Source organism: Notolabrus celidotus, chromosome 10, assembly GCF_009762535.1.
Source record: "Notolabrus celidotus isolate fNotCel1 chromosome 10, fNotCel1.pri, whole genome shotgun sequence".
Taxonomy (NCBI): domain Eukaryota; kingdom Metazoa; phylum Chordata; class Actinopteri; order Labriformes; family Labridae; genus Notolabrus; species Notolabrus celidotus.
In genome coordinates, this window is record NC_048281.1 from 19,268,962 (window position 1) to 19,295,428 (window position 26,467).

The window sequence follows — 26,467 nt, forward strand, 5'->3', positions numbered from 1 at the left end:
GTAGGCCATCCTCCTGACTTTGGACAAAGACATGGTGTATCAGTACTTGTGTAACAACACCAATAACCCATTGTGGATGACAGCAGTGTGCAGCACAGGCACTGTGCACATGCTGCTTGGCCGGATCAGTCCTAACAAAGTTGCACAGCAGGTACGTTGGAGAGATATTGCAAAGGAATCATCGACACCAGAAATGATTCAGTCAAAAGTGTGGGAGGCATTTTCCCTTTACCCTTCTCTCTAATCCTCACTGTTTCCCAGACTCATTTGATTCTTGTCTTTGTTCTTCTGTCCTTTCTACTAATTTGCGTTCTCAAGTGCCACCTTCACAAGCAATTAGATTCAGAGTGTACCAAATAATTAGTCTCTGGTCACAAGAAAGCTGTTGGCCATAGCAACAAACAAGTGCTACTCTCAGGACGCACCTGGGGAACAGACACGTCAAACATGTCCAATTAGTGCTGCCACTATGGTAGATGTGTTTTGATGAGACAATCCCCAATCAGAAGCTGTTAGCTAACCTTTATAATGAGTAGCCACTCAGAGACAGTTGGACATCAATCAGCCATTGAATACTGACATACAGCAATGACTTGCATGTTTAATGTCACTCCTACCTACAGATTTATTGTCATTACACACATGCATCCATTAAAATGCTAATTACTAACTAGTTTATCTGATCTCATCTTTCTGCTTCCAAACCTACTTGTTAAATCTCTTTAATTGAAAGCTACAGTACATGAGTTATTAGTAACAGTCATAATAAGCATGCCTAGCATCTCATGTGCATTGTACATATTTTGTGCAACGTACAACCTTGAAAAATAACAAGTAGCACACTGTTGTGCAATTGATCTTTCTGATAATCTTCTAAAGTTGGTTTAACTTTGCAAATCTTAAAACATCATGCCTCTCCTTCCCTCTCTCTCCTCTCCCATGTTAACGTCATTATCCCCAGGCTCTCCTGGCATGGAGTAAGCATGTTGCTCAACAAGACGTGGCCTTCGCCAAAGAGCTGCTGCACAGTCTGATGGGACAACTTGCCCCAGGAGAACAGGGGGCCCCCCACATCACCAGGACCCGGCGTAGCGTAGAAACAGAACCACAAAACATTGAGGAGGAGCTGTAAGTGCAGTCCTGAGGGTTATTACATTTACAGCTTTAATGCAAATTATTCAGATTCTTTAATGCTGCTCATGCCAAAAAGGAAATTAGGTTTTATGTTTTTATTTGCCTTACTTCTTGATCATTATAAGAAAAAAACAAGAACCATCTTATTTTGTCTCTTATGTGTTTGTCCTTCTCATAATCTGCTTTCTACTTTACCCATACAAAACAAAACAAATATCATTACACATTTGCAAAGATAGCAAAACATGTACACAAAACAATACAGTACTTAACTTTGTGTTCAACCTTTTTCATGAATAGGTTTCTGGCTGTCGGTGGTGTTGTGATGGACCTAATACAGATATGGCCTGAAGCGGATAGGTTTGTCCGTGGTGTCCTCAGATCTGGCTTTGAGTCCATGACGTTAGCAACGCTGACCCTTGAAACTGTAGATGGTAAGACACAAGGCGCCTCTCCCAACACGCACTTGTCATCAGTAAAAGTTTAACATTATTTCATTCTCTATTAAAAAGAGATTTTGTATTCCTCCTGGTACCAGCAAAGTGCACTGATGTTTTTTTTTCTGTCAAAATGAAACAGATCTCTTATTATATAAGAGCAGGATCAGATTAAAGCCCAGTCAACATACAGAGAATGTATTTCAGTAAAAGAGGCCATTTTGTCTTACACTGACACTGTCACGATTGTTATCTCTGACCTGTGATAAACTGTGTAACCTGAAGTGAATGGAACAAGTGCACACCCTTTCTCAGGGGACTACTGTACGATTGATACTGCTTTACTAAAGTAGGACTAGAGGAGTAAGCAGGTTAAGTATGACACTTCTACAAAACAACCCACTGGGATGTATTGTAAGACGGAAATCAAAGTGCAGTAGCCTCTTCAATGATGTAAAAGTTTCAACAGGTGCAATACTTATTACAGCTCTGTTTAAAAATGACTCCTCTTCTTTTTTCTTCATATAATCCTACTTGGTGTAATTATACATAACCATTCTGTCTTCATAATATTTTGTGTACACTCTCCCTGGTTTGTAGAAATAGTGGCCGATGTCCTGAAAGATGCCGATCAACTCAAACAAACTTATCTGATGTTGGTGACAAACCAGTCTGAGGCGAGCATGTGGCTCAGTCGTGTCCTGGACAGTGCGATGGACGTGATAATGAAGGTATGCTACTAATGCTTTCATTGACAAATAATCTCGTTATTATTTTACGTTTTTTTTTCCCATATCTTTTTATTAGATTATTGCAGCAATACAAAAAGATGTCACACAAGAGTGAGATAAGTATCTGCATAAAATAGAACAAAAAACCCCAATCAAACAGAAAAAACAGACACTAGAAAATAAATCCTTATTACCCTGCCAACCCTCACCCTCTCAGCTTCCTAAGGTAGTTGTTCATTAGCGACCGTCTTATTATATATACTAGTAAACAATACAAGTAGCCACAGAACATACATAAGTATAAGTACACACAGTTCAACAGTTGGTAAAATGAAAAACAACGATAATAAATAAATAGACCATAAATAAATAAATAAATAAATAAAAAAGGGGGGGTTCTCTCTCCAGCACTTAACTCTGCTCACGCTGTGTCTCCAGCATCATCAGGAGTGATAGAGAGCTTGTCTCTAATAAGGCTTATTAGGGGGCCCCAAGTCTTGTTGAAGGATGTTAGAGATCCTTTCTGTGAGAACTTCAGCTTCTCCAATTTTAAACAGTGTAATACGTCCTGTAACCATCTATTGTGAGTCGGGGGAGACACAAGTTTCCATTTAAAAAGGATTGAGTGCCTGGCCAGTAAGGTGGTGTAGGCAATGACGCCATGAACAGTTGAGGGTACATTAGTTATATGATTTTTAACATAGCATTGTTTGTGGTTTAGGGAATCATTTCAGTCAGTTCTAATTGGCTAAATCTGACAAACAGGAACCCTGCTTCAAATAACCAACATGACAAAATGTTATTTAACACTGTAATTCGCTCACATCTATAATATGTTACGTAGATGTGAGAAACAACTTATATAAATGCATTTAAAGGAATACCAGAAGCCTAGAGGCTTAGATGCCTCATTAAACATCTGTCAATCATCATTTTATCAGTCATTATTCATCAGTCATTATTCATCATGGCAGCTCTCTGCCATGTGTAACGCTCTGACCTCAGGGATGATGTGTTAAAGGGTTATGAGATTAGCATTGAAAACAATGAAGATAGTAAAATCTTATCAGTCTGTACTTTCTTTCCCTCCTCACCAGGTGTTGACATCAGAGTCTGTAACATGTGAGGATGTGCTGGGTCGCTTCGAGTGGCTCCTGAAAACAGAGACAATGCAGATTAAGGTGTTGAGGTCAACGATATGTGGGAACGGGTCTGACCTGCAGCAGGCTTTACTGATGGGCCTGATGCCGTTTGTTGAAGCGGTAAGGCTGAAAGAGTTTCATTGTTAAGTGATATGCTTCTTGAATCTCTTATTGTACTAAAACATGAGTGATTAATGAGTCCAATTTAAGCTTTTATTTATTATGCTACATCACAGCTTCTTACTTGATCTAAGTTTTGAAATAAGATACTTCACCACCTCTGATTGGTTTGCATATGTTAACAAATTATACAAGACATAAGGTGCTGGTCTGGCCTAGTGGTGGAATTGCCCCATGTATAGAGGCTAGCCAAAAAAGAGAAAAATTATACGTTTATACGACGGTTCTCCTCGTCTTTTGGTACAATAGGTGACATTTCTGGACACATATTTTCTGAGTCTCAGTTCAGGCTCAAATAAATACTCAAATTTACAGAGAAATCTAAAGATTAATGATTAAACTAATGGCTTTAAACATTCTATTTAAGTTTTATTATTTCCTGTAAAACTACATCAGAGAAAAGTTTGAGATTGCATACAAAACTTGACATGTGTTTTGTTTATTATTCTCCCACAGGCAGAGGACTTTAACAGCACTCTAATGGTCCCTGCAGACTACAATGTAACACTCCCCATGATTCTCTCTGAGTGGCAGAAAATGTACAACAACAGTATGCAGTTTTTCACGCTTGTGCACAGACTGGCCGAGGAGCTGGGTGGGGCATACTGGATGGACTGGATGCCTGACAACAGCACTCATGATGTGACGGAGACTCTTCAACAAAGGTCTTAAGGACATGTTGATTTTGAACTTGCAAGGTTTCATTCCAGAGCAGCATCAGCTGGCCTCAGATCAGAACAGATGATTGACACGAGATGCTTTTTGTTGTAAAATATTCCTGTTCTGTAATGCAAAGTCTCACGTCTTAAAATGAATAGTGAATATGTCTTTTAACTTATCAAGTCCAGGTCAGGTCCTCAAACATTTTTTTCCAGTGAGGACATTTAATTTAAGTCAAATATGTCTCTGCTGTGTATATACTTTATTAGGGGGCACATTTTTCCACCCTAATGTATTTAATTTAATACTGTTATCGTTTCATTGTCTCAACGCTGTTTTGCTTTTGCCTTGTTTTCTTTGTAGTGTCTTCTATGTCATGATAAATTTGGGGCAAAAGATTGAAAACAGTGATCAGTGGGCTGACGTGAAGAACTACTTCCACATCGTTAACTGGATTTTAAACTACGCACCTGGTGTCACAACTCCCCACAACTGTGAGTTCTACTGTATCTTGTTTTTTGATTCAGTACACATTGCTCCACAGAGCATCAAACAGCAGAGCCAACAGCTGGTGCAAATTTTGTGACAAAAGAAAATGTGTAATATCATGATAGATGTAGTGTGGTAAATGTTTAACTGGTGAATATGTGTCCCTGTTGAAGGTAATTAATTCAATGGAAATAAACCATCTTTCAACATCACTCTGTAACTTATGGAGAGAAAAATATTAGAACTTAATTGCAAACACCTCTCACTTGACTTAATGACTCATACAAATTAGCAGAATAATATTTAATTAACAGGAAAATTACAACTAGTTTGATATCTGTTTTGACACAAGTGGGCAGGTGTTTTAACAACTATTTTGGTTGCATTAATCATGGCTTCTAGGTTTATTGATGAATGTGTATCCTCCTTTATTTCTAACTTGTATTATGCATCATCCGTTTACCATTTTTGCTTTCTTTTTCCTCCTCCTAAAGCAGCTTCAAATATTTTTCTCCTTTTCCTAAGTTTTTCTCTTCTGGCCTGCTTTCTTTTCTTTCTTCTATTTAATGCATACACTGAGGAAGTACAGTATGCAAAAGAGGCCTCTTAAGTAGGGATGCACCGATCCTACTTTTTAGGTCCTGGTACTGATATCGATACCTGGGCTTTGGTATCTGCCAATACCGATACTAGCCGATCCGATCCTGGTGTTGACACCCATGTTTTCAGGCTTTTCTGACTTTGTAAACCAAAGTAAAATGAACATTTTTAAACTGACAGTATCATTATTCAAGAGATTATAAGTATGTACCAGCAGTTTGGTGAGTTAATCCTCATAACCAACAGATATTACAATTCAACTGTAAACCTCAGCAGAGGATAAGAGGAATTAAATATTCTGTATAAAAACAATGCTTCAAATGAGAAAATAAAAAACATGTGTCTAAACTGCAGAGCCTCTGTAGTTATCCTCCATCATGCTCTGCCAGGCAAAAATGCACAGACCGGCGCTGATGACGTAGGAGACGCAGATGGCTGTTGTAAACACAGAAAAGCATAGAACTGAGATGAATAGATCTGGATCAGCACTATATATCGGCCCTTTGTCACCGATATCCGATCTAGCTTTTTGAGTCCGATCTAGTCGATATCCAATACCAGGATCGGATCGGTGCATCCCTACTCTTAAGTATATTCAATTGTGTATCAGCTTGACAATTTCATGTTGTCAGTGAAATGTCATGCATTTTGGTCATCATTAAGCGGCATGATAGAAATACTTCATACAAACTTAACGTGTACTTCTCATGTGCCGAGGTGTTTTTAAAAGGCTGATAAGTGCTATATATGTAACCTAATCAAGTTCTATGTATTATGTTTATTCTTCCATTTTAGGCTCCGTGGCCATGATTAGCCAAGGGATTGAATGTCACACAGATTCTGAATTCAACTGGCACCACTTTGTTACAACAATGACTCAGACTCTGATGTCACCAAACCCACACGTGGTGGTGAAGTAAGTGCTTATACTTGTTACACTTTCTAAATGACGTCTTACTGGACCAGTATTTATTGTATATGTGTTGGAATACACTGTTGTCCTGTCATCATCTTTCAACTGTCGGTACGATGTTGACTTGTATAGTTAAATAATGGTTGGTAATAGGGTTAGGGACTGGTGCCATCATCCACTGTTGATAGCTGACAGGCATCCACTGAGGAGCTCTTGTTCTCCTCCCATCCCTGGACTATTGCTCTTTTTTTTATTTCCTCCATTGATAAAATTAATTCATCAGCCTAGACTACAGATAGTTTACCTCTGACTCCTGTTACATATGCACCGTTGTCATCTATTATGTGAAAACAATTTATTCCCCAACAGTCATTGATTTCCCCTGGCCCCCAACCCTAAGGGAGTATAAGACTCAAATGAGAAAAACAACCTTTTTCATATCTGTTTGTTGTATTTGATGCTCAAAATTGTTACTATTTTTCATATTTCGCGTCTTGTTGTCTCTTTTTCTTTTGTAGTTCCCTTAAAGGAGCTGTAAATCTATTGCAGCATGTGTACAAGGACGTTGTAAAGTCTGCCATTGGACATCTTTTGAAAGAAAATATCAAAGGCGGCGATGCACTCTCCAGCTTCTTGACCAACCTTATACACAACCTGCAAAGCTTTATCAATAAAATCTCCATGCTTACTGATGAAGACATCACCAACCCAGACACAATACATCCCCTTGTTGTCAACCTGTTAGAGTCCACCGGTCTGTCACCACTGCTACCTATGTTCTCCAGCGAGGGTCAAGTCAATGTCTCCACAGTTCTCCATGTTGCCATCAAGCTTATCAAAGAAAACCAGCACATTTTTACCTTCAATGAGACAGACCCCACCATGCCCCAGCTGGAGCAATTGATAATGCGCTTTCTCTCGTCGGAAGGTAACCTCACTGCATCTCTCTCTAACATCGTGCTTACCTATGTAGGCTACTTCAACCCTGCCGATGTAGAACGACTCAAAGAAGCCATCAGACCTTTCACAAACCAGACCTCAGCAGGCATAGTCAAGGCCATCCTTACAGCCATGGAACTTCTGAAGACAGTAATAGATCCAAATGGTGACCCAACTCATGTCATTCTTGAGTACATAAGCCAGCTTCAAAACTTCATCATGTCTCTGTTCAGGCTGCGAAGAGAACAACAATCCCTGTTATCAAATGGGGAGCTGAGTGCAGCACAATTCACAGACCTCCACATCGTTTCCAAGAGTTTTCTCAGCCTCCTCACCCTCGAGAACATTCAGAAGCTGACTCAAGCTGGACCAGATGCTGCGCAGGACATGGTTATACAGAAATTTGTAGCATTCCTACCAACTGAGATCCAACAGGATGCTGTTCGCTTTCTACAGGACTTCAAAGCTCTCCAGCATCTTTTAACTAAATGCGCAGCAGGCCACGACTGCTTGGGTGGAATCTCAGAAATCCTTGCGCTCCTGAATCAAATAATAGACATGGTGCTCTCAGCTGAAGATGTCAACATCAAAATAAATGTACCCAATGCATTGCTAATGGATCAGGAACACATGGAAATTGCACCCCTGTTCTTCTCACTCCTCCTGCCTCCACATGATGCTGTCTATGTGAAAACACTGAAACAAGCCCTCAACTTCATCAAATTGGTCATAGCGATGCCAAATGTTACCATCTCTGATGTTCAGACTGCTCTGCTTCAGTCAAACCTTACTCTAGAGGAGCTGAACAACCTGACATCACTATTCGGTGCTGCCAACATTGCTGACCTGGAGGCAAAAATAATGGATGTTATCAACTCTCAAAAGTGTTTTGAACTCCAGCACAACCAGATGGTGGCACCCCAGTGTGTTATGGGATTGGTCAATGGGGTCACAGGTGTCCTAACACAGCTTCCTGCTCTCAAAAATCAGACAGCCATCCTTTCTCTCGTCCCCTTAATTGTAAACAATACAATTCATGATATCCTCAAAGTGAACTTCGGCTCCAATCCCAATGAAGCTCTCGAATACACCCTGAACAGGATCCTGGCCAATGTCAAGATGGTCCTGTTCAACACAACCGCTCTGCATCCCGCTGAGCAACAAATTCAACTTTACCATAACATCATACAGAACTGTTTTGAACTTCAGCAAGACCAAATGGTGACACCCCAGTGTGTCATGGGATTGATCAATGGGGTCACTGGTTTGGTATCACTGCTGCCAAATCTCCAAAATGAGACAGCCATCCTTTCCCTCATCCCGCAAATCGCCAATGAAACAATCAGGGATGTCGCCAAAGTGAACTTCAGCTCCAATCCTTATGAAGCTGTCATATACACCCTGAACAGAACCCTGGCCAATTTCAAGATGACCCTCAAGCTAAACAACCAGCTCACCCCTGAAATTGAGGCAGTAATCAGAGCGCTGGGGGGTCTGATTACCAACCAGAAACTACTGAACTGTTTTTCTAATGACCCCTCAGCTGCAGACTCACTTCATACCCAGAAAGTTTGTCTGGAGGCGGTGCACGTGTACTTGAAAACCATGGAAAGCTCGCTCTCAGAAGTGTTCCAACCATTCTTCAACCAGATATTAATGCAAATGGAGTTGCAGTTGGAACAGGCAGACTTTTCTTTGTTAGTGATGAAGAGTGTTGAGCACCTGATAAACAATACCCAGCACCCAATAGATGGTGCAGGGGTGAGTCAAATTGGCCAAACAGCAGCAAATCTTCTCCAGCATCTATTTAAACTCATAAAGAGCAACCTAGAGTTTCAGAATAATCTTGCAGGTATGGAGCTGTTCAACACAACCGCTCTAGATGAGGCTCAGCATCAGATTGAGCTTCAACTTGACAACATTCAGAACTGGCTGAAGAAACCCAGCGTCTCTTTGGTCCTTTCTAGCATGCTCCAATGGGGGAATATCTCCAATCCCTCCACCCCTGTGAAGGACCTCAACCACCTACTGCAAACAATGGTTCACTTTCTCAATGGTGAAGAACTGGCCTACCTCATTGGCAACATTACTGAGTCCCTGAGTAACGCTGTTATGGTGGCAGAGCAACCAGGCAGTCTTGAGAGTGACGACTTCCTAGGTGCCATCTTGAAAGCAGCTCAAAGTGCAATGCAGATCCTGACTGCAACCAACGGTCCTCTCCCACACTCTGTAGAGCAGAACATCCTGGAAATGTTGCAGTACTCACTAAAGCTCATTCTCCAACCAGACACCAACTTCAACACCTCACGTTTAATTTCACTCAAAATCCTTGAGAGGGCTGAGAGCGTCATCGATGAATTGTTGCCAGATATGTTGACTGAATACCTGCTCCCTGGAATCAAAGTGATAACCACATATTTTGAGAGCAGCCTCACTGCCAATGGACAAGACGGCTGGAATCAGATGTGAGTGATGCTTCTTTTTCCTCTAATTCTTCAGTTAACTAAAGGAAAAAAATGCCATAAAGTTATGTTTTGCAGTTAAAAAGGCCTGACTATAAACTCAGAAAGGACAGTAACACGGATAGTTAAAATTTAAAATTTCCACTAACATTTTAAACAAACTATACACCACCAGCTGTGTTTTAGCTGTGTAACAAGGCACAAATTGCAGTGTGTGGTGTTCAAGGTTATATCTGGCTGTACAGTCCTACCAACTTATTTATGCAAAAAGTCATCATTCAGTAGAAAGCCAGCACTGAGAACATTTTCCAAGGACCCCCTCACAATTGTACCATAGATTAAGCACATTTTTACTACCATTCTCACTCTTAGATGCCCTTGGAACTATTTGTATTTTAAAACTTATCAATCTAAATACTTCAGACCTGTTCCATAGTGTTAAACAGATAGCACTTCCCCATCTGTGTTGTCTGGCGGTTGTATTCCTTGCTTTTTCACTGGAAAAAAACACTTTAGTTTTGTCCTCATATTCCAGGTGATCAGATGTCGCTTTAGCTTGGCTGGCTTCATGGCTTTGTTCGCTAGCACCTGAAGACACATGATGCATTCTGGTCTCCCCTCACTGTTCTCAATAAAGCCAAACTCTCTGTACATATTGTCTTAATTTAGCTAGCTTGGGCTTAGCATCACTTGACGATGTGAACTGATTTAGAAATGGCTCCATGCTAGCAAGCTAGTAAGCCAAGCTAAGTAGTAGCAGGAACAGTTATGACCGGAGTGAAATGTGAATGAGTGATAAGTGACAGATTGATGTCACTTATCATATCAATTTCTATTGGCCCAAAGTTAACTAAGGTGGGAGTAATGGGCCCAATATGCTGGTTTCATTGATGCAAATGGTCCTCATTTGTATATATGCTGTTTTTAATGACAGAGCACAATTTTATAATTTATTAGAAATGTATCATAATTATTTCATGGAACCCCACGCTATGATTCGCGGACCCCCAGGGGTCCTATGACCCCACTTTGAGAACCGCTGTTTTAAATCACCAGACGAAGTCAAGCATTCTTACAATGCATTGATAACATTTGATGAGACATGATGACCTTTTGATAAGACACATCCAGATCTGAAATATTGATGTGTTTTGTTTCTGAAGAATTCTGAATGAGATGCAGACAGTCCAGAGCCTCCTGCCACCAAACAGCACAGCACAGACCTACGTTTCCATCCTCATTAACATCACTCACTTCATCCTGGATTCTGGCAAAGGCAAGTCAGCTCCTCTGTATCAGTGTGGATAGGCAACACATGAATCCTGATGAACTCATTTGGGTTGGAGGTTGCATTGTTTACTTCAATATTCAAGAAATAATGCCAGAATGTTAAAGAACTTAAGATCAAGGTAGGGCAGTAAATCTGTTGCCTGTTGAAAGAGTAAGATGCTTTACTCCAAGTTAAATGTAAGAAAGACACAATAGATTAATTTGATATTGAAGTCTTGGTCCACTGTTTGAATATTTTTTGTGATTTTAGGTAACATGAGTATCTGGTCAATGTTGGAGAATGCACCCGTGGAAAATGTCCCCATGATCATTGAGAAGGTAAGATCTAAAAGACAACATCACATACTTGCATTAACATTTCCTTTTTCTACAAGTGAAGCATGACATTACATTCAAAATAAATACTGGAACTGTTTTGCCAGCGCCCTTTTTCGTGTCTGCTGGTTGTGAGGGTATTGAAAGCCAGAGTCATTCGTCATCACAGACAGCCAAACAAAACACAAAAACCATGATCTTTAACTCGGTTGTGTCCTGCAATCAGTGTCATAGATCAAAGGACATGTGAAACAAAACTCATGTTGTTGAGGATTTGAATGGGTGTGTTAAAGTCTTTGTTTGCTTATATGACCCTTTTGTGTTGTTAGATGAGCAAACTCTTTCTCAGTGGTGAAGAACTGGCCTACATCATTGGCAACATTACTGAGTCCCTGAGTAACGCTGTAATGGTGGCAGAGCAACCAGGCGGTCTTGAGAGTGACGACTTCCTAGGTGCCATCTTGAAAGCAGCTCAAAGTGCAATGCAGATCCTGACTGCAACCAACGGTCCTCTCCCACACTCTGTAGAGCAGAACATCCTGGAAATGTTGCAGTACTCACTTAAACTCATTCTCCAACCAGACACCAACTTCAACACCTCACGTTTAATTTCACTCAAAATCCTTGAGAGGGCTGAGAGCGTCATCGATGAATTGTTGCCAGAAATGTTGACTGAATACCTGCTCCCTGGAATCAAAGTGATAACCACATATTTTGAGAGCAGCCTCACTGCCAATGGACAGGATGGCTGGAATCAGATGTGAGTGATGCTTCTTTTTCCTCTAATTCTTCAGTTAACTAAAGGAAAAAATTGCCATAAAGTTATGTTTTGCAGTTAAAAAGGCCTGACTGTAAACTCAGAAAGGACAGTTACACGGATAGTTAAAATTTTAAATTTACACTAACATTTTAAACAAACTATACACCACCAGCTGTGTTATAGATGTGTAACAAGGCACAAATTGCAGTGTGTGGTGTTCAAGGTTATATCTGGCTGTACAGTCCTACCAACTTATTTATGCAAAAAGTCATCATTCAGTAGAAAGCCAGCACTGATAACATTTTCCAAGGACCCCCTCACAATTGTACCATAGATTAAGCACATTTTTACTACCATTTGCACTCTTAGATGCCCTTGGAACTATTTGTATTTTAAAACTTATCAATCTAAATACTTCAGACCTGTTCCATAGTGTTAAACAGATAACACTTCCCCATCTGTGTTGTCTGGCGGTTGTATTCCTTGCTTTTTCACTGGAAAAAAACACTTTAGTTTTGTCCTCATATTCCAGGTGATCAGATGTAGCTATAGCTTGGCTGGCTTCATGGCTTTGTTCGCTAGCACCTGAAGACACATGATGCATTCTGGTCTCCCCTCACTGTTCTCAATAAAGCCAAACTCTCTGTACATATTGTCTTAATTTAGCTAGCTTGGGCTTAGCATCACTTGACGATGTGAACTGATTTAGAAATGGCTCCATGCTAGCAAGCTAGTAAGCCAAGCTAAGTAGTAGCAGTAACAGTTATGACCGGAGTGAAATGTGAATGAGTGATAAGTGACAGATTGATGTCACTTATCATATCAATTTCTATTGGCCCAAAGTTAACTAAGGTGGGAGTAATGGGCCCAATATGCTGGTTTCATTGATGCAAATGGTCCTCATTTGTATATGCTGTTTTTAATGACAGAGCACAATTTTATAATTTATTAGAAATGTATCATAATTATTTCATGGAACCCTACGCTATGATTCGCGGACCCCCAGGGGTCCTATGACCCCACTTTGAGAACCGCTGTTTAAAATCACCAGACGAAGTCAAGCATTCTTACAATGCATTGATAACATTTGATGAGACATGATGACCTTTTGATAAGACACATCCAGATCTGAAATATTGATGTGTTTTGTTTCTGAAGAATTCTGAATGAGATGCAGACAGTCCAGAGCCTCCTGCCACCAAACAGCACAGCACAGACCTACGTTTCCATCCTCATTAACATCACTCACTTCATCCTGGATTCTGGCAAAGGCAAGTCAGCTCCTCTGTATCAGTGTGGATAGGCAACACATGAATCCTGATGAACTCATATGGGGTTGGAGGTTGCATTGTTTACTTCAATATTCAAGAAATAATGCCAGAATGTTAAAGAACTTAAGATCAAGGTAGGGCAGTAAATCTGTTGCCTGTTGAAAGAGTCAGATGCTTTACTCCGAGTTAAATGTAAGAAAGACACAATAGATTAATTTGATATTGAAGTCTTGGTCCACTGTTTGAATATTTTTTGTGATTTTAGGTAACATGAGTATCTGGTCAATGTTGGAGAATGCACCCGTGGAAAATGTCCCCATGATCATTGAGAAGGTAAGATCTAAAAGACAACATCACATACTTGCATTAACATTTCCTTTATCTACAAGTGAAGCATGACATTACATTCAAAATAAATACTGGAACTGTTTTGCCAGCGCCCTTTTTGGTGTCTGCTGGTTGTGAGAGTATTGAAAGCCAGAGTCATTCGTCATCACAGACAGCCAAACAAAACACAAAAACCATGATCTTTAACTCGGTTGTGTCCTGCACTCAGTGTCATAGATGAAAGGACATGTGAAACAAAACTCATGTTGTTGAGGATTTGAATGGGTGTGTTAAAATCTTTGTTTGCTTATATGACCCTTTTGTGTGTTGTTAGATGAGCCAACTCTTTCTCAGTGGTGAAGAATTGGCCTACCTCTCCCTCATTGGCGACATCACCGAGTCCCTGAGTAACGCTGTAATGGTGGCAGAGCAACCAGGCGGTCTTGAGAGTGACGACTTCCTAGATGCCATCTTGAAAGCAGCTCAAACTGCAATGCAGATCCTGACTGCAACCAACGGTCCTCTCCCACACTCTGTAGAGCAGAACATCCTGGAAATGTTGCAGTACTCACTTAAACTCATTCTCCAACCAGACACCAACTTCAACACCTCACGTTTAATTTCACTCAAAATCCTTGAGAGGGCTGAGAGCGTCATCGATGAATTGTTGCCAGAAATGTTGACTGAATACCTGCTCCCTGGAATCAAAGTGATAACCACATACTTTGAGAGCAGCCTCACTGCCAATGGACAGGATGGCTGGAATCAGATGTGAGTGATGCTTCTTTTTCCTCTAATACTTCAGTTAACTAAAGGGAAAAATGCCATAAAGTTATGTTAAGGTGTTGGCTTGAAATGTGTATCCCTCTCATTTTCCAACTCATTGTAACAAAGAGGCAATTAACTATCGAAGACACTCTGACACATCATGGGGATGGTTGTCACACACTATGGGGTTGGTTGTCACAATGGTATTTCAAAGGGAAACATTTTTTAAAAAGGCAAAAAGGCAGACCTAAATTTGAAAGTTTGATTGCACTGACAAGTGATAGGCCTACATAACTTAATGTATTTTAACATAAAATGGGCAAGGAACATGAACAGGAAACACAATCTTTAGGCCAGCCTATATAACAGCATAAAGAACAAAACAAATTGGCCTAACAATAATGGCCGACTCAACTAGGCTACATGCAGTCACTGTCTGAGTTACAGTGATGGCAAATGTAGGGTCTGCACACTCCAACTCATTTCACCATGCATGATTTTGCCAACATAGGGGTTGGTTGTTACATGTGACAACCAACCCCAAAGAGAATGTGACGACCAACCCCAACTGGATTTTTTTGCTAGCATCAAGGCTAACAACCATCTAACAACTAGTTAGCTAGCTAATAAAAATCTAAACTATAGCCTTCCCCTCACACTTTGTCAGGGTAACACTTGTTTTGTTATAAACCCATGGTTTAAAAGCCTAGAAGAAAAATACTGAGGAGCTGAATATTTACAATTTGACATGAAAAACACATAAAGTCCTCTCACCTCAAGTTCAGCTGTCTTACTCCAGAGAAGGCTATGTAGTTGAGCTCTGATCCTAATTCTGGAAATGTCCATACCCCAATTTGAGAGACAGTGCCCTCTGGTGGCGAGATATAACGAGTTCACCAACCAACCCGTGTGACAACCAACCCCGAACTCCCCTATACCAACAGACAGCCTGTAAAATTGAATCAGTATGACAGTTAGATAAGTATTAAATGGTGCTCCAGTGATAAACTAAGTAAAACCATGCTTTAGAATAAAAATAAACAGGGTTTTTGTTTCTCACTTTGTAAGTGGTTAGTTGAAGGAATGCTTATGAGTTTGTCCAATGATGTTATATTTTTGTAATGCCACAGAGGAATAAGACACTGTGATCAAAACACAATTTAATGATAAAGATTTTTAAACAGAAAAATGTCACATGAATAATTACACATGACATGGGTTACATGTATTTGTTAACTCCCATTATCAGCCCTCTCTGTAGTTCCCTGCACTTATACCACACTAAGCGTCTTTAAGCCCAGACCCAGCAGGAAGCTGAAGAGGAAGGCTCTGAAAACCAGATGATTGGCTGTTTACCTTGTTTGGGCGAGACTTTTAAAATCAACTTTGTGGCTGTGTTTGGGCTCCACACTGTCTAACTGTCATATTTATTTATTTACATATATTAGCAACATTTTGGTACCCAAACTTTGCCAACATAGACTTTACAGAACATGGACACACTCTTAGTAATATCAGCCCTTGGTTTCTGAAGGGATGTTTTGAAGTTTGACAATTTCAGCTGCAATACTGGGAAATCTAACTCAACCTAACTTTTGATCAACCTAACTCTTAGCTTTAAAATTCTCTGAATGGATGCAAAATGAAAAAAGAAAATGCCCCTTCAAAGATAAATGAGTCACATACCCAATCTCTTCTTGGAACCAGTCAGTAAAAATTTAAGTTTTGTTGTCAAACTGGACATTTGAACATTGAACCTGATGGGGATTTCTTGGCTTTTGTAGCCAGCTTTCAGAGGACACTTGAAGAACAGCACTTTTTTGCACTTAATTTTTTTAACACTGGATGGTACCAATTGGTTGCCAATGAATGCATCTTTAATAGTTGTACCGTTACCAGGAGTTTTCTAGCTAATTTTCCAGTACTCTAGATTGTGACCTTGAACAAACACAAGTTAGGCCACCCAAGTCAATGTGGTCCTGACATGCCCCTACAAGGGATCAAACAACAGACAAAGATAGCTATGAGCCTGAGAACATAGAAGATCATTTAGCAAATATAAACCTTTGGTATTGTTTGAGACCAAAAGAAAGATAAACAGAATTTACATTCATAAGTTAAATACTCCAAACCTGCTTCATATGAAAATGTGAGAAGCTGTAAACTTGAAAATCGGAATATCAGAATCGTTTCTACCCTTTGTTTGCTGTCAAAAATGACCAAAAGAGCTGTCATTCCCCTGGTCATAATTAACATACACTGGGACAGTTAGATCATTTAAATAACCAGACAAAGTCAAGCATTCTTACAATGCATTGATAACATTTGATGAGACATGATGACCTTTTGATAAGACACATCCAGATCTGAAATATTGATGTGTTTTGTTTCTGAAGAATTCTGAATGAGATGCAGACAGTCCAGAGCCTCCTGCCACCAAACAGCACAGCACAGACCTACGTTTCCATCCTCATTAACATCACTCACTTCATCCTGGATTCTGGCAAAGGCAAGTCAGCTTCTCTGTTTCAGTGTGGGTAGGCAACACATGAATCCTGATGAACTCATTTGGGGTGGAGGTTGCTTGTTTACTTCATTATTCAAGAATAAATGCCAGAATGTTAAAGAACTAAAGATCAAGGTAGGGTAGTAAATCTGTTGCCTGTTGTAAGAGTAAGATTCTTTACTCCAAGTTAAATGTAAGAAAGACACAATAGATCAATTTGATATTGAAGTCTTGGTCCACTGTTTGAATATTTTTTGTGATTTTAGGTAACATGAGTATCTGGTCAATGTTTGAGAATGCATCCGTGGAAAATGTCCCCATGATCATTGGGAAGGTAAGATCTAAAAGACAACATCACATACTTGCATTAACATTTCCTTTTCTACTTTTGAAATTGTTAGGTGTGGTTTCATTTACTCAGAAATGTAACTTACCAATGATGTGAAAGTTAAGCATGACATTACATTCAAAATGAATACTGGAAGTGTTTTGCCAGCGCCCTTTTTCGTGTCTGCTGGTTGTGAGGGTATTGAAAGCCAGAGTCATTCGTTATCACAGACAGCCAAACAAAACACAAAAAAACATGATCTTTAACTCGGTTGTGTGTCCTGCACTTAATGTTCTTTGTCATAGATCAAAGGACATGTGAAACACAACTCATGTTGAGGATTTGAATGGGTGTGTTAAAATCTCTGTTTGCTTATATGACCCTTTTGTGTGTTGTTAGATGAGCAAACTCTTCAGCATGCTTTGGCCACTCATCATGGGAGGCCCAGGCTCACAAACAGGCCCTCTGTCAATTCAAGGCTTTGCTCATCTTGCTGCAGTCTTGGAGGAGGTGCTGACTGGGATGGCAGACCAATCCACATGGGACAAGTATGTTTCCAAAACACTTGGAGTACGAACAAACCTGCCTACTTGTTTCTGGTTGGATGGCACCTTGAATTTTAGTTTCATTTTTGTTTTCACAGGAAATGGTATTAAAATTGAGAATCAAATGCTTCTGTGATTGCCCTTAACTGAATGCTGTTTTTTTCCACAGGCTTGAAGAGATAATAGAATCCCTGCTCTCAATCCTCAAAGAAACAGAGCTATGGGAAAGTGTCCCATCTGTTATCCCCCTGTTTGAGAAAATCGTAGGAAGTTTAGTAAACAACATGCAAGCAGAGAACGGTGAGAAAACTCCTGATCAGCAAGTCAGTTTCCTTTCATCAGTGGAGAATGGATGAGAACAGATCGTTCAGTGATCCTGAATAATTGCATTAAACAACAAGAATGTTTTTTCAGTTCAGTTCAGGTAAAATATTTAGGACAAATGTAGATTACGAGTGCTTCCAAGGCACACCTTTCACAACATGACACACCTTTAGAATATTAGAAACAGGTGTTCTAGAGTGCCTCACACATTATTTTTATCTATATAACAAACACTCTTATCCATAGCCTGTTTTTTTGTCATTACTTTCTAAATATACTTTTTGAAAGACACTTCATATTATTAAACCTTTGTCTTTTCTTCCTTACAGCCTTGATACTAAACCTTCAAATGCCTGTGATGACCCTGATGAATGAATTTGCACGCTCTGTCAACAGCAGTCATGTTAACCTCACTGAGGTCTCGGAAAGAATGCAGGATGCCATTGAACACACAGTGCAGGCAGCTCAGCAGGTTAGACATCCACTTTTCCCTCCGAAATAGCGCTAGTACATTCCATAAGCCTGCATTTGAGTGTTCTTTTTACAGCCGTTTGTTATGTGTGGACATGCTTCTGTGTCTGTGTGTGAGAGAAAGAGAAAGAGTGAGGTGGAGAAAAGAGCTACTGTATGACTGCTTAAAGTGTCATGCTTTGTTGCAGTAAACAATGTCCGTCTCTCATCTTGCCGTCACATCTTATTGATGGCTATGTTTCCAAATGCTTGACCGATGTTCATGCAGGGTGAGGACATGTTGCTTTTTAGGTACACAGTCTGTTCTACCTGCATGCCTAGATATTTGCATGCTTATCTACCCTTTAGAACATTTTTGACTGAAAACACTCTCATACCAGGTGTATAAAAATAACCAGGCGGCTGTTGAACGTTTCTGTTGACATTATCAATAGGCAGCTGTCTCCTACATGTTGTTTGAGATTTGTTACACAAATTATTTATACCTCAGGCAAAGGGATACATGTACCAAAGTCAGTGATAAAAAAGTGCTTTGCATTTGGTGACACCACTGGAATGCCATTTTAATTTGCAATGGAATAGAGAGACACGTACAAACCTACAGTACAAACACACATGCGGCAGCTTTTATTCAATAGTAGGGTTAATCGTCTATCAGCCGAAAGTTGGGGGGTTCAATCCCAGGTCCCACTGTACGCAGGGTGAATGTTCTCGGGCAAGACACCAAACTACCCTCTGTGACTATGTCAGCGCTGTGTGGATTGGATTAGTTTATACTGATGGCTTTTATATGATACCCTCTGCACTGTAAGAAAGTTAGTTCAACTTAAAATAATTTGTAACCTGGCTGCCTTAAAATGTTAAGTTCAGCAAGCCAAGAAATGTAAGATGTTTCCACTTTTGTCTTAGTTCCTTAAACTTAGTTTTATTAGTTGGGGTGACAAAGACAGTGCTGATAAATGAGTTCTATCAACTTCGTACTTTAAGTTTAATCGACAAGCCTTTTTAGTGAGACCAACAAGCAATTCTAAGTTTTATAAACCTAAATCTTAGTCGAAACAACATGAAAAAACAAATTAGATCAACATGTTTATACAGGTATATTGAGTTGTAGAAACATGAAAATGTAACTTGCCTGAACTAAGCATCTTGTTTGATCAATATATAATTAATACTTCTGCAAAGATGTCCAAAATGTTAGTTCAACAAAGTGTTTTGTTCAATCAACATATCTTTTTAAGGCAGCCAGGTAACTTTTTTCCTGACTTGTTCATCTTACTTGTGACATTACATTCATCAAAAAATGAAGTACTTTTCATTTCTTAAACAACCTAAGCCTAAATGAAAAAAAAAAAAATACTACATAAAAATGATTTCTCAACATGGGACAACATTCAAAATACTTAATTCAATGTCAAAACTGACAATAGCTTTTTTTGTACCAATTTGACTTGGCATCAGAATGCTATCAAGAAGAATTGAGTAATATGGCATATGTTCAATATTGATCTAGAAGTAAACACTTGGCTTACAACACTGTAAGCAGAATAACAGAAGAGTGCTCTCACTATATAAGAACTATGCAGGCATAAAAACAGAAACTTAGTATTAAAAAAAAGTCTACAAATATCACACATTGAACATTTCCCTTTGGTAAACACTTAGCTTCTGCACTGCATGCAGAAAAGTATTAAAGGATTGATCCAAACCGAGTGTCTCTTGCAGCACATGGCATTGTAAAGGTTGGTCACTCCAGTGACTAAAAGGGGTTTCCTGTGCATTTGTGCAGGGGTCATACTTACATCGAGTTGTATCAACAACGAAATCTATGTTACCTGAACTACTCTGGTTGGACTGATTAGTTGGACACTGTTTTACTTGATATTTCAAGTAAAACTGACATTTATGTTGAACTGACTTAAGAAAGTGAGCTGAGGAAACAAAAACCTAAAATCCCTTTTTACAGTGTGTCGTCAGTATATGAATGAGATGTGAATGGGTGAATAAAACATATAATATAATGTAAAAGCACTTTGAGTGGTCAGAAGAGTAAAGTGCTATATGAATATAGTCCATTTACCATTAACATGTAAGAATAGGCTCTAATGCAGGGCTTTTGTCGCTCTCTTCTGGCAGTTAGAGTAATTTCAGAAACACAGTCAATGCTTGTTATTGATGTGAATGGCTACAAAATTATAGATAACTTCTTTTTTTTTTACATGCTCAAGAAAAAAAAATATTACTTTTAATGAGGTGAAAATTATAGCCACATACTTTAAATATTTCAAAAATAAATCTCATTAAAACATGAGAAGTAAGTTAAAATACATGTGTGCATCAAGTCACTTTTTATTCTCTCAGAGCCCTATGATGAGGAACAGCTAAATGGATGGTTATGTGTTTGTTCTTTCAGATGTTTTTTCCCTATAATCCAGTGTTGTTTTAATTGGTGAATCAATTAGGCAAGGCAAGTTTATTTATAAAGCACCATTTATACATAGAGCAATTCAAAGTGCTTTACAGAGTTAAAAACAAAAACCAGAACAGTAACAATCAACAAAAACATACAGCAAACACTTCCAACATTTACATTTTATATGCGGCCAGTCATGTTTGATCTACTCTCTCTCTCTCTCTCTCTCTCTCTCTCTCTCTCTCTCTCTCTCTCTCTCTCTCTCTCTCTCTCTCTGTCTGTCTCTGTGTACTTATGTAACTTAACGTACATAGTAAATAGTGTTGGGTCTTGTTATTTATTTAAATTAGGAGGGATTATTATAAATAACCAGCCCCCTTCGCTGCTCTGAAGTCCGTAACTTGCAGAGTCTTACTGTCCCGTCGGACACAGAATCACAACTGATCTTGTCTTAACCGAAATTAACCTTTAATCATTCATCTCAGAACATCTTCCCAAGGATTAAGAATCACAGATTGAATCTTTTCTGTATCGAGTCGCAGCCTGAAGCTGGCTCAGACCTCTTGACACCCCCGTAGGGTGCCCGTATGCGCAACATTTAATTGTAGATCCAATATCAGGTTCATTCCATAACACCATACCTTGTCAAAAAATACCCAATTTAAAATATGACTTTTTAACTAATAAATTTATATATTGTAACTGAGGCATCAGAACCTTCTGTTAACTTCTTTGCTTTAGGCCATTGGCTCCTCCTTTTCAAACCAACCTTAATTACCTGACTTGAAATACATCAGTACAGGTCTACCAAAATGGGAGTGATGCAGCAGACATCAGATCAAGTTTTATAAATACAATTACTGGAGAGAGAGAGAGAGAGAGAGAGAGAGAGAGAGAGAGAGAGAGAGAGAGAGAGAGAGAGAGAGAGAGAGAGAGAGATTGATTTGGGCCTTTCATGATAGGACAGCTGAAGAAATTTGGGAAATGTAGAGTAGAGACTGGGGGAAGCAATGCAGCAAAGGGTCTTGGCCCGGAGTTGAACCAGCGGCCACTGTGATGAGGACTATAGCCTCTGTACATGGGGCGCCTAAACAGCAAGGCCAACCGTCACCCCCAGTTTGTCTACTTTCTTGATGACGGTTAGATGAGAAGATTGATATCTCACATGCCAACACAGTAAAGACAATAAAAGTACAACTAGCTGCTAGGTAGCTTAGCTTAGCATTAAAGACTGGATTACGGGGAACAAAATAGTGCTGAATGAAGTTACCAGCTCCCCCTCAAAAACCCTCAAAGATCACCTTTTTTTCTCCTTGTGTTTGTTTGTAAAAAAATTAATGCTAGAAGTGTAAAAACACTTCCTTTCCCAAAGCTCACAGTAAGACCAGGAAAGAAAAGGTTTCCGAATGACGTGCAACAGTTTTTATGTTCACTATTTACGCATATTATCCACCCGTTGCGTATCTTTTCTCATGTATTGACATCAAGGCAAGTCAAAGAGGAAAAAAAGGCACAATGTGATGGGACCCAGTTCATACCAGAATATCAGAGCACTGTATAATGTAACACTATTAAACTGATATTCTTTGTCTTGGGTATACCTGAGAGGGAACCTTGTTACAACCTGCCAGAGATTTCCAATATGGCAGAAATTCTATAGCTGACCTACTGTACATTCACATACATTGTATGTCTATACTGTACTGTACGCGTGGGTGTGTACCTGGTATTGAAGTCTGTGAGAAGCGATGATACCTGTGTGAGACTTCTGCCCTTTTCTTCACTTCTTTTTAAACTGCATGAACTGAAAGATTATGTTAATTCCCTTGTGCCACTGCCTTTATTCTCACACTTTGTCTACTTCCTCCTCTGTCTTGTTAACCAAACCTGTCTTCTCAGAACAGTGTGTACGCAACATGATACATTTTGTCTTTTTTTGACATTTTTGCCCCCCAGGCTAATGGCTCACTAGAGTGCAGTGACGTTCTAAATATATGGGATCCTGTAAGAGAGGCGGCAGGGTTAAACCACTCTACCATCGCTTTCTGGTGCAACACCAACCTGCAGTCTGTTTTGGAGGCCTATAATGAAGCCCAGATTGTCTACAGCCACCTGAATATGAGTGTGAGTAGATTCATGCCAAATTAAACAGGAAATACAAAAAAAACAACAACAATAGGATATTACATTCTTATTTTGTTTCCAATGTTTTCTCAAAATGTGATGCCTTCTCAAGTCAATTTATAGTTTAACCACTTGGTGGCAGTGTTGCTGCACAGAGAAAGCTGCCACTTCATTAACTGTCTATCTCTGCTGTGTATGTCGTCTGTACAGCACATGGGTGTGGGACCAATGATGGCGAATGCCACAGCTGCCAGGATTGTCAGGACCTTACAGTCTTACTACCAAGTCAGCATAAACCGCACCGTTGTGGCAGAGGAGCTGATCATGACTTTCTCAAGCAAGCTCTCTATGCTGACAGGACAGCCTTTGAGCCCTGAGGCACAGCAGCGCTGGAACATGCAGCTCCTGGAAGTGCAGCTGCTGAACAGGTGACTGTAAACAAAAACAAACAGGTTATATCACTGCTTACATGACGTGACCCTTCGCTAAGATCGGGATTTGCTGAGTTTTCAACATAATGAACCCTAACAGGGACTTTTAACAAATAGGCCTCACAGATCCATGTAGTTATGCAATATTTATTGTTTGAAATTAAATTCACCTTTTAGATTCAAAGCCTTTAAAGCAGGGGTCAGCAACCTTTAACACTCAAACACCCATTGGACCTGGTTTCCACAATAAAGAAAACACCGGGAGCCTCTAAAATGAAGATAACAGTGCATATATTGTTTTTCTACCTTTATGCTATGTACAAAAAACTATAGTGTGTTGCTTATGAAATCAATAAAGTGCTACAGGGAAAATGAAATGTTATTTCTGTATGCAAAGAAAACATTTTTAACATTTTAAACTCTGGGGAAAAAAACACGCTGGGAAGGTTTATGTAATAAAAAGCCAAACTTAAATTATCCATCTGCAAAACAAAAATGCCGTCATCCTTCGTGTACCAGAGCGTGTAGCAGAGTGTTGACCTAAATTGAATTTTTTATTTTTAAAAGCGCACTATTTCACTGAAAAAGTATAAGTATAAGAGTATAACAAGTATAAGTGCCGATGTGTGAGACCCGCCAATGGGTTATTCGAAGATTGTGATGCATATTTTGAGTGACAAAAAATTATTTGTCTGCTTTTTATTTTAATGTTACAAATTCACAATAATCTTCAAATTTGGAATTACCATTAAAAAAAACCTAACGAACAAAAATAGAATACACTTGAATTGATTACTCATCATTTATTTTCCAAAGCCACAGGAAGCCACAGCACATGGATGAAAGAGCCGCATGTGGCTCCAGAGCCGCAGGTTGCTGACCCCTGCTTTAAAGAAAAGGACATCATTTTGTTTCATCAGTTCAGCAGAATGAAAGAGCAACAGCTTTTATGTAATGGTCCAAAGTTGCATGGAGAGAAATCCATCATGGCTCTCTTTTGTTCCAAATTTGTCACCAGCAGAGGCCTTAATAGATCAGACAGGCCGTACCACGCTGAGGCCACAGGATATGAGTACAGTGCAGCACAATCATACCACAGAGCAGCTGCTGCAAAACAAAACCCAGTCTGATCACATTTTGAAGGATTTGATCTGAAGTTTTCAGTCTAATTTCATCTCATTTTCATGGTTTCCAGTTGCAGACCGATAGCCACAGATTCACCTATACGTGAACTCATCGCTCCATTTGTTGTTACAACATTACCCACATTGCCGCAGTCAGGCCAATTTGATTCCAACATAATTACACAAGAAATTGGAGCGATCACATTTGCATCCCGCTTGCCTAATTTAATGCCCCTTTGCCTGAAAACAGCGAGGCCTATGCAGATAGCTGCTTAACCATGATTTAGCTAGCCGAGACATCCTCTTAAAATTGATTTCCCTTTATACGCCAGCTGCAATAATGAGCCGGGCACAGTGATAAGGATCACATTTTGCATATCGCAGGGAATCAATCAAGTCTGACTCCATGAGTTATAGATCATTGATCACAGTGGAAAGACTGCACAGTTTATTATGGAGGGTGAAATGGGAATCTATATGAATAAGTACAAAGCAGTTTGATGGAGGAATATTACTACGAGGAGAAATGAGAATCATTGTATTAAGGGAGTGAATCAGAAGCAAGCTTCGCATTGCACAGAGGAAGTTGATGAGCAAGAAGGCTTCTGTCCATTACCCATAGAAGTGTTGAAGATCTTAAAATCATCTCAAAATATTGTATTTCTCATTGTAATTGCTCAAATTAGGTTGTGACTGTGTTATTAACTTATGTGACACTCATTGTGTGTTTCCCCTCTGCAGCTTGTCTTCACTCAAAATGCTCACAGACCAGCTGCTCACCGTGTCTCCATACCTTCAGCCTTACGTTGAAGCTGTGGAGAAAGCACTCCATCACCTCGTGGTCAACTTCCATCAAATTCAAGAAGAGAGCTCATCCGAGGACATCTTCGATGAAGCGGTCATGATCTTCCTACACCATGCAAACATCACATCAGACTTTTCTGATCTTGACAAAGACTCTCTGACCTACATGATGAAGCAAGCTGTCAAAGTTCTGATGGAGCTGTTTGAGGATGTGCCCATGGTTTACCAAGGCTTGGAGCAATTTCTGGATGACACAAGTATGGTGTTGGAGAAGGTGGCTGAGTTGGTTGCAGGGTTGTTCTCTGCTGAAACGCTTGGTGGGTATCTGGTGGTAGAAGTTCCGCCCAAAATCTACCACATCGTCAGGCTTCTTGTGTCTTCTCTGACTAATATGGGTATGGACATGCCAGCAAACATGGGGCTGTTTGAAGAGCTCGCTGACAACATTGTAGAAATGGTGAGACAGTTGGTGAAGGCCAGTGTTTTTTCTGCTCCGGTGGACTACCATCATGGCATGTATATGCAGGACATGACAGGCCGTAACCATTCAACAGGGATCCGACGCAAACGTGAGGCCCCGTTGATGCCCATGAGGAGCCCCATTGATGACTTCATCGATCTGTTCAACATTGACTACCATACCATGTTCAAAGCCATGTCTATCGCCCCGACCTCAGAAGAAATGATGGAAACAGCCCACATGTTTTTTGCAAATCCTGATCTTGACATTGTGATGAAGGGAGTGACAAGAGACATGCCATGGTACTTGAATGCCTCTCGGGAAGACACCATAGATGCTGCTACGGGGATGCTCTCCTTCTTCACTCTCCATAATGTGTTTGAAAGGTTAGTCTAATTTGCACTTTCCAAAATATGGCTCAAGTAATTAGAAAATATTACATTGTCACTTTTTGTGTCTAGTTTCAGATATAAATAGGCTCAAACATCAAAAAGAGCTTATTTGACTTCTTTGTGTTTC

At 39.8% G+C, this 26,467-nt stretch overlaps 1 protein-coding gene across 1 annotated transcript in view; it reads left to right on the forward strand.

The window, feature by feature from the left end:
* The window catches only part of abca12 (ATP-binding cassette, sub-family A (ABC1), member 12), a 95,397-nt gene that overhangs the window by 13,803 nt on the left and 55,127 nt on the right, over positions 1-26,467 (forward strand). The window contains exons 11-33 of the mRNA XM_034694676.1: positions 5-151; positions 962-1,128; positions 1,435-1,568; positions 2,172-2,302; positions 3,400-3,564; positions 4,081-4,289; positions 4,648-4,778; positions 6,169-6,289; positions 6,805-9,690; positions 10,851-10,963; positions 11,228-11,295; positions 11,622-12,052; positions 13,211-13,323; positions 13,589-13,656; positions 13,985-14,421; positions 16,815-16,927; positions 17,191-17,258; positions 17,652-17,800; positions 17,967-18,097; positions 18,451-18,593; positions 22,962-23,129; positions 23,340-23,557; positions 25,426-26,334. Coding sequence (XP_034550567.1) covers positions 5-151; positions 962-1,128; positions 1,435-1,568; positions 2,172-2,302; positions 3,400-3,564; positions 4,081-4,289; positions 4,648-4,778; positions 6,169-6,289; positions 6,805-9,690; positions 10,851-10,963; positions 11,228-11,295; positions 11,622-12,052; positions 13,211-13,323; positions 13,589-13,656; positions 13,985-14,421; positions 16,815-16,927; positions 17,191-17,258; positions 17,652-17,800; positions 17,967-18,097; positions 18,451-18,593; positions 22,962-23,129; positions 23,340-23,557; positions 25,426-26,334 — 7,220 coding nt within the window. The remainder of the gene's footprint in view (positions 1-4; positions 152-961; positions 1,129-1,434; positions 1,569-2,171; positions 2,303-3,399; positions 3,565-4,080; positions 4,290-4,647; positions 4,779-6,168; positions 6,290-6,804; positions 9,691-10,850; positions 10,964-11,227; positions 11,296-11,621; positions 12,053-13,210; positions 13,324-13,588; positions 13,657-13,984; positions 14,422-16,814; positions 16,928-17,190; positions 17,259-17,651; positions 17,801-17,966; positions 18,098-18,450; positions 18,594-22,961; positions 23,130-23,339; positions 23,558-25,425; positions 26,335-26,467) is intronic.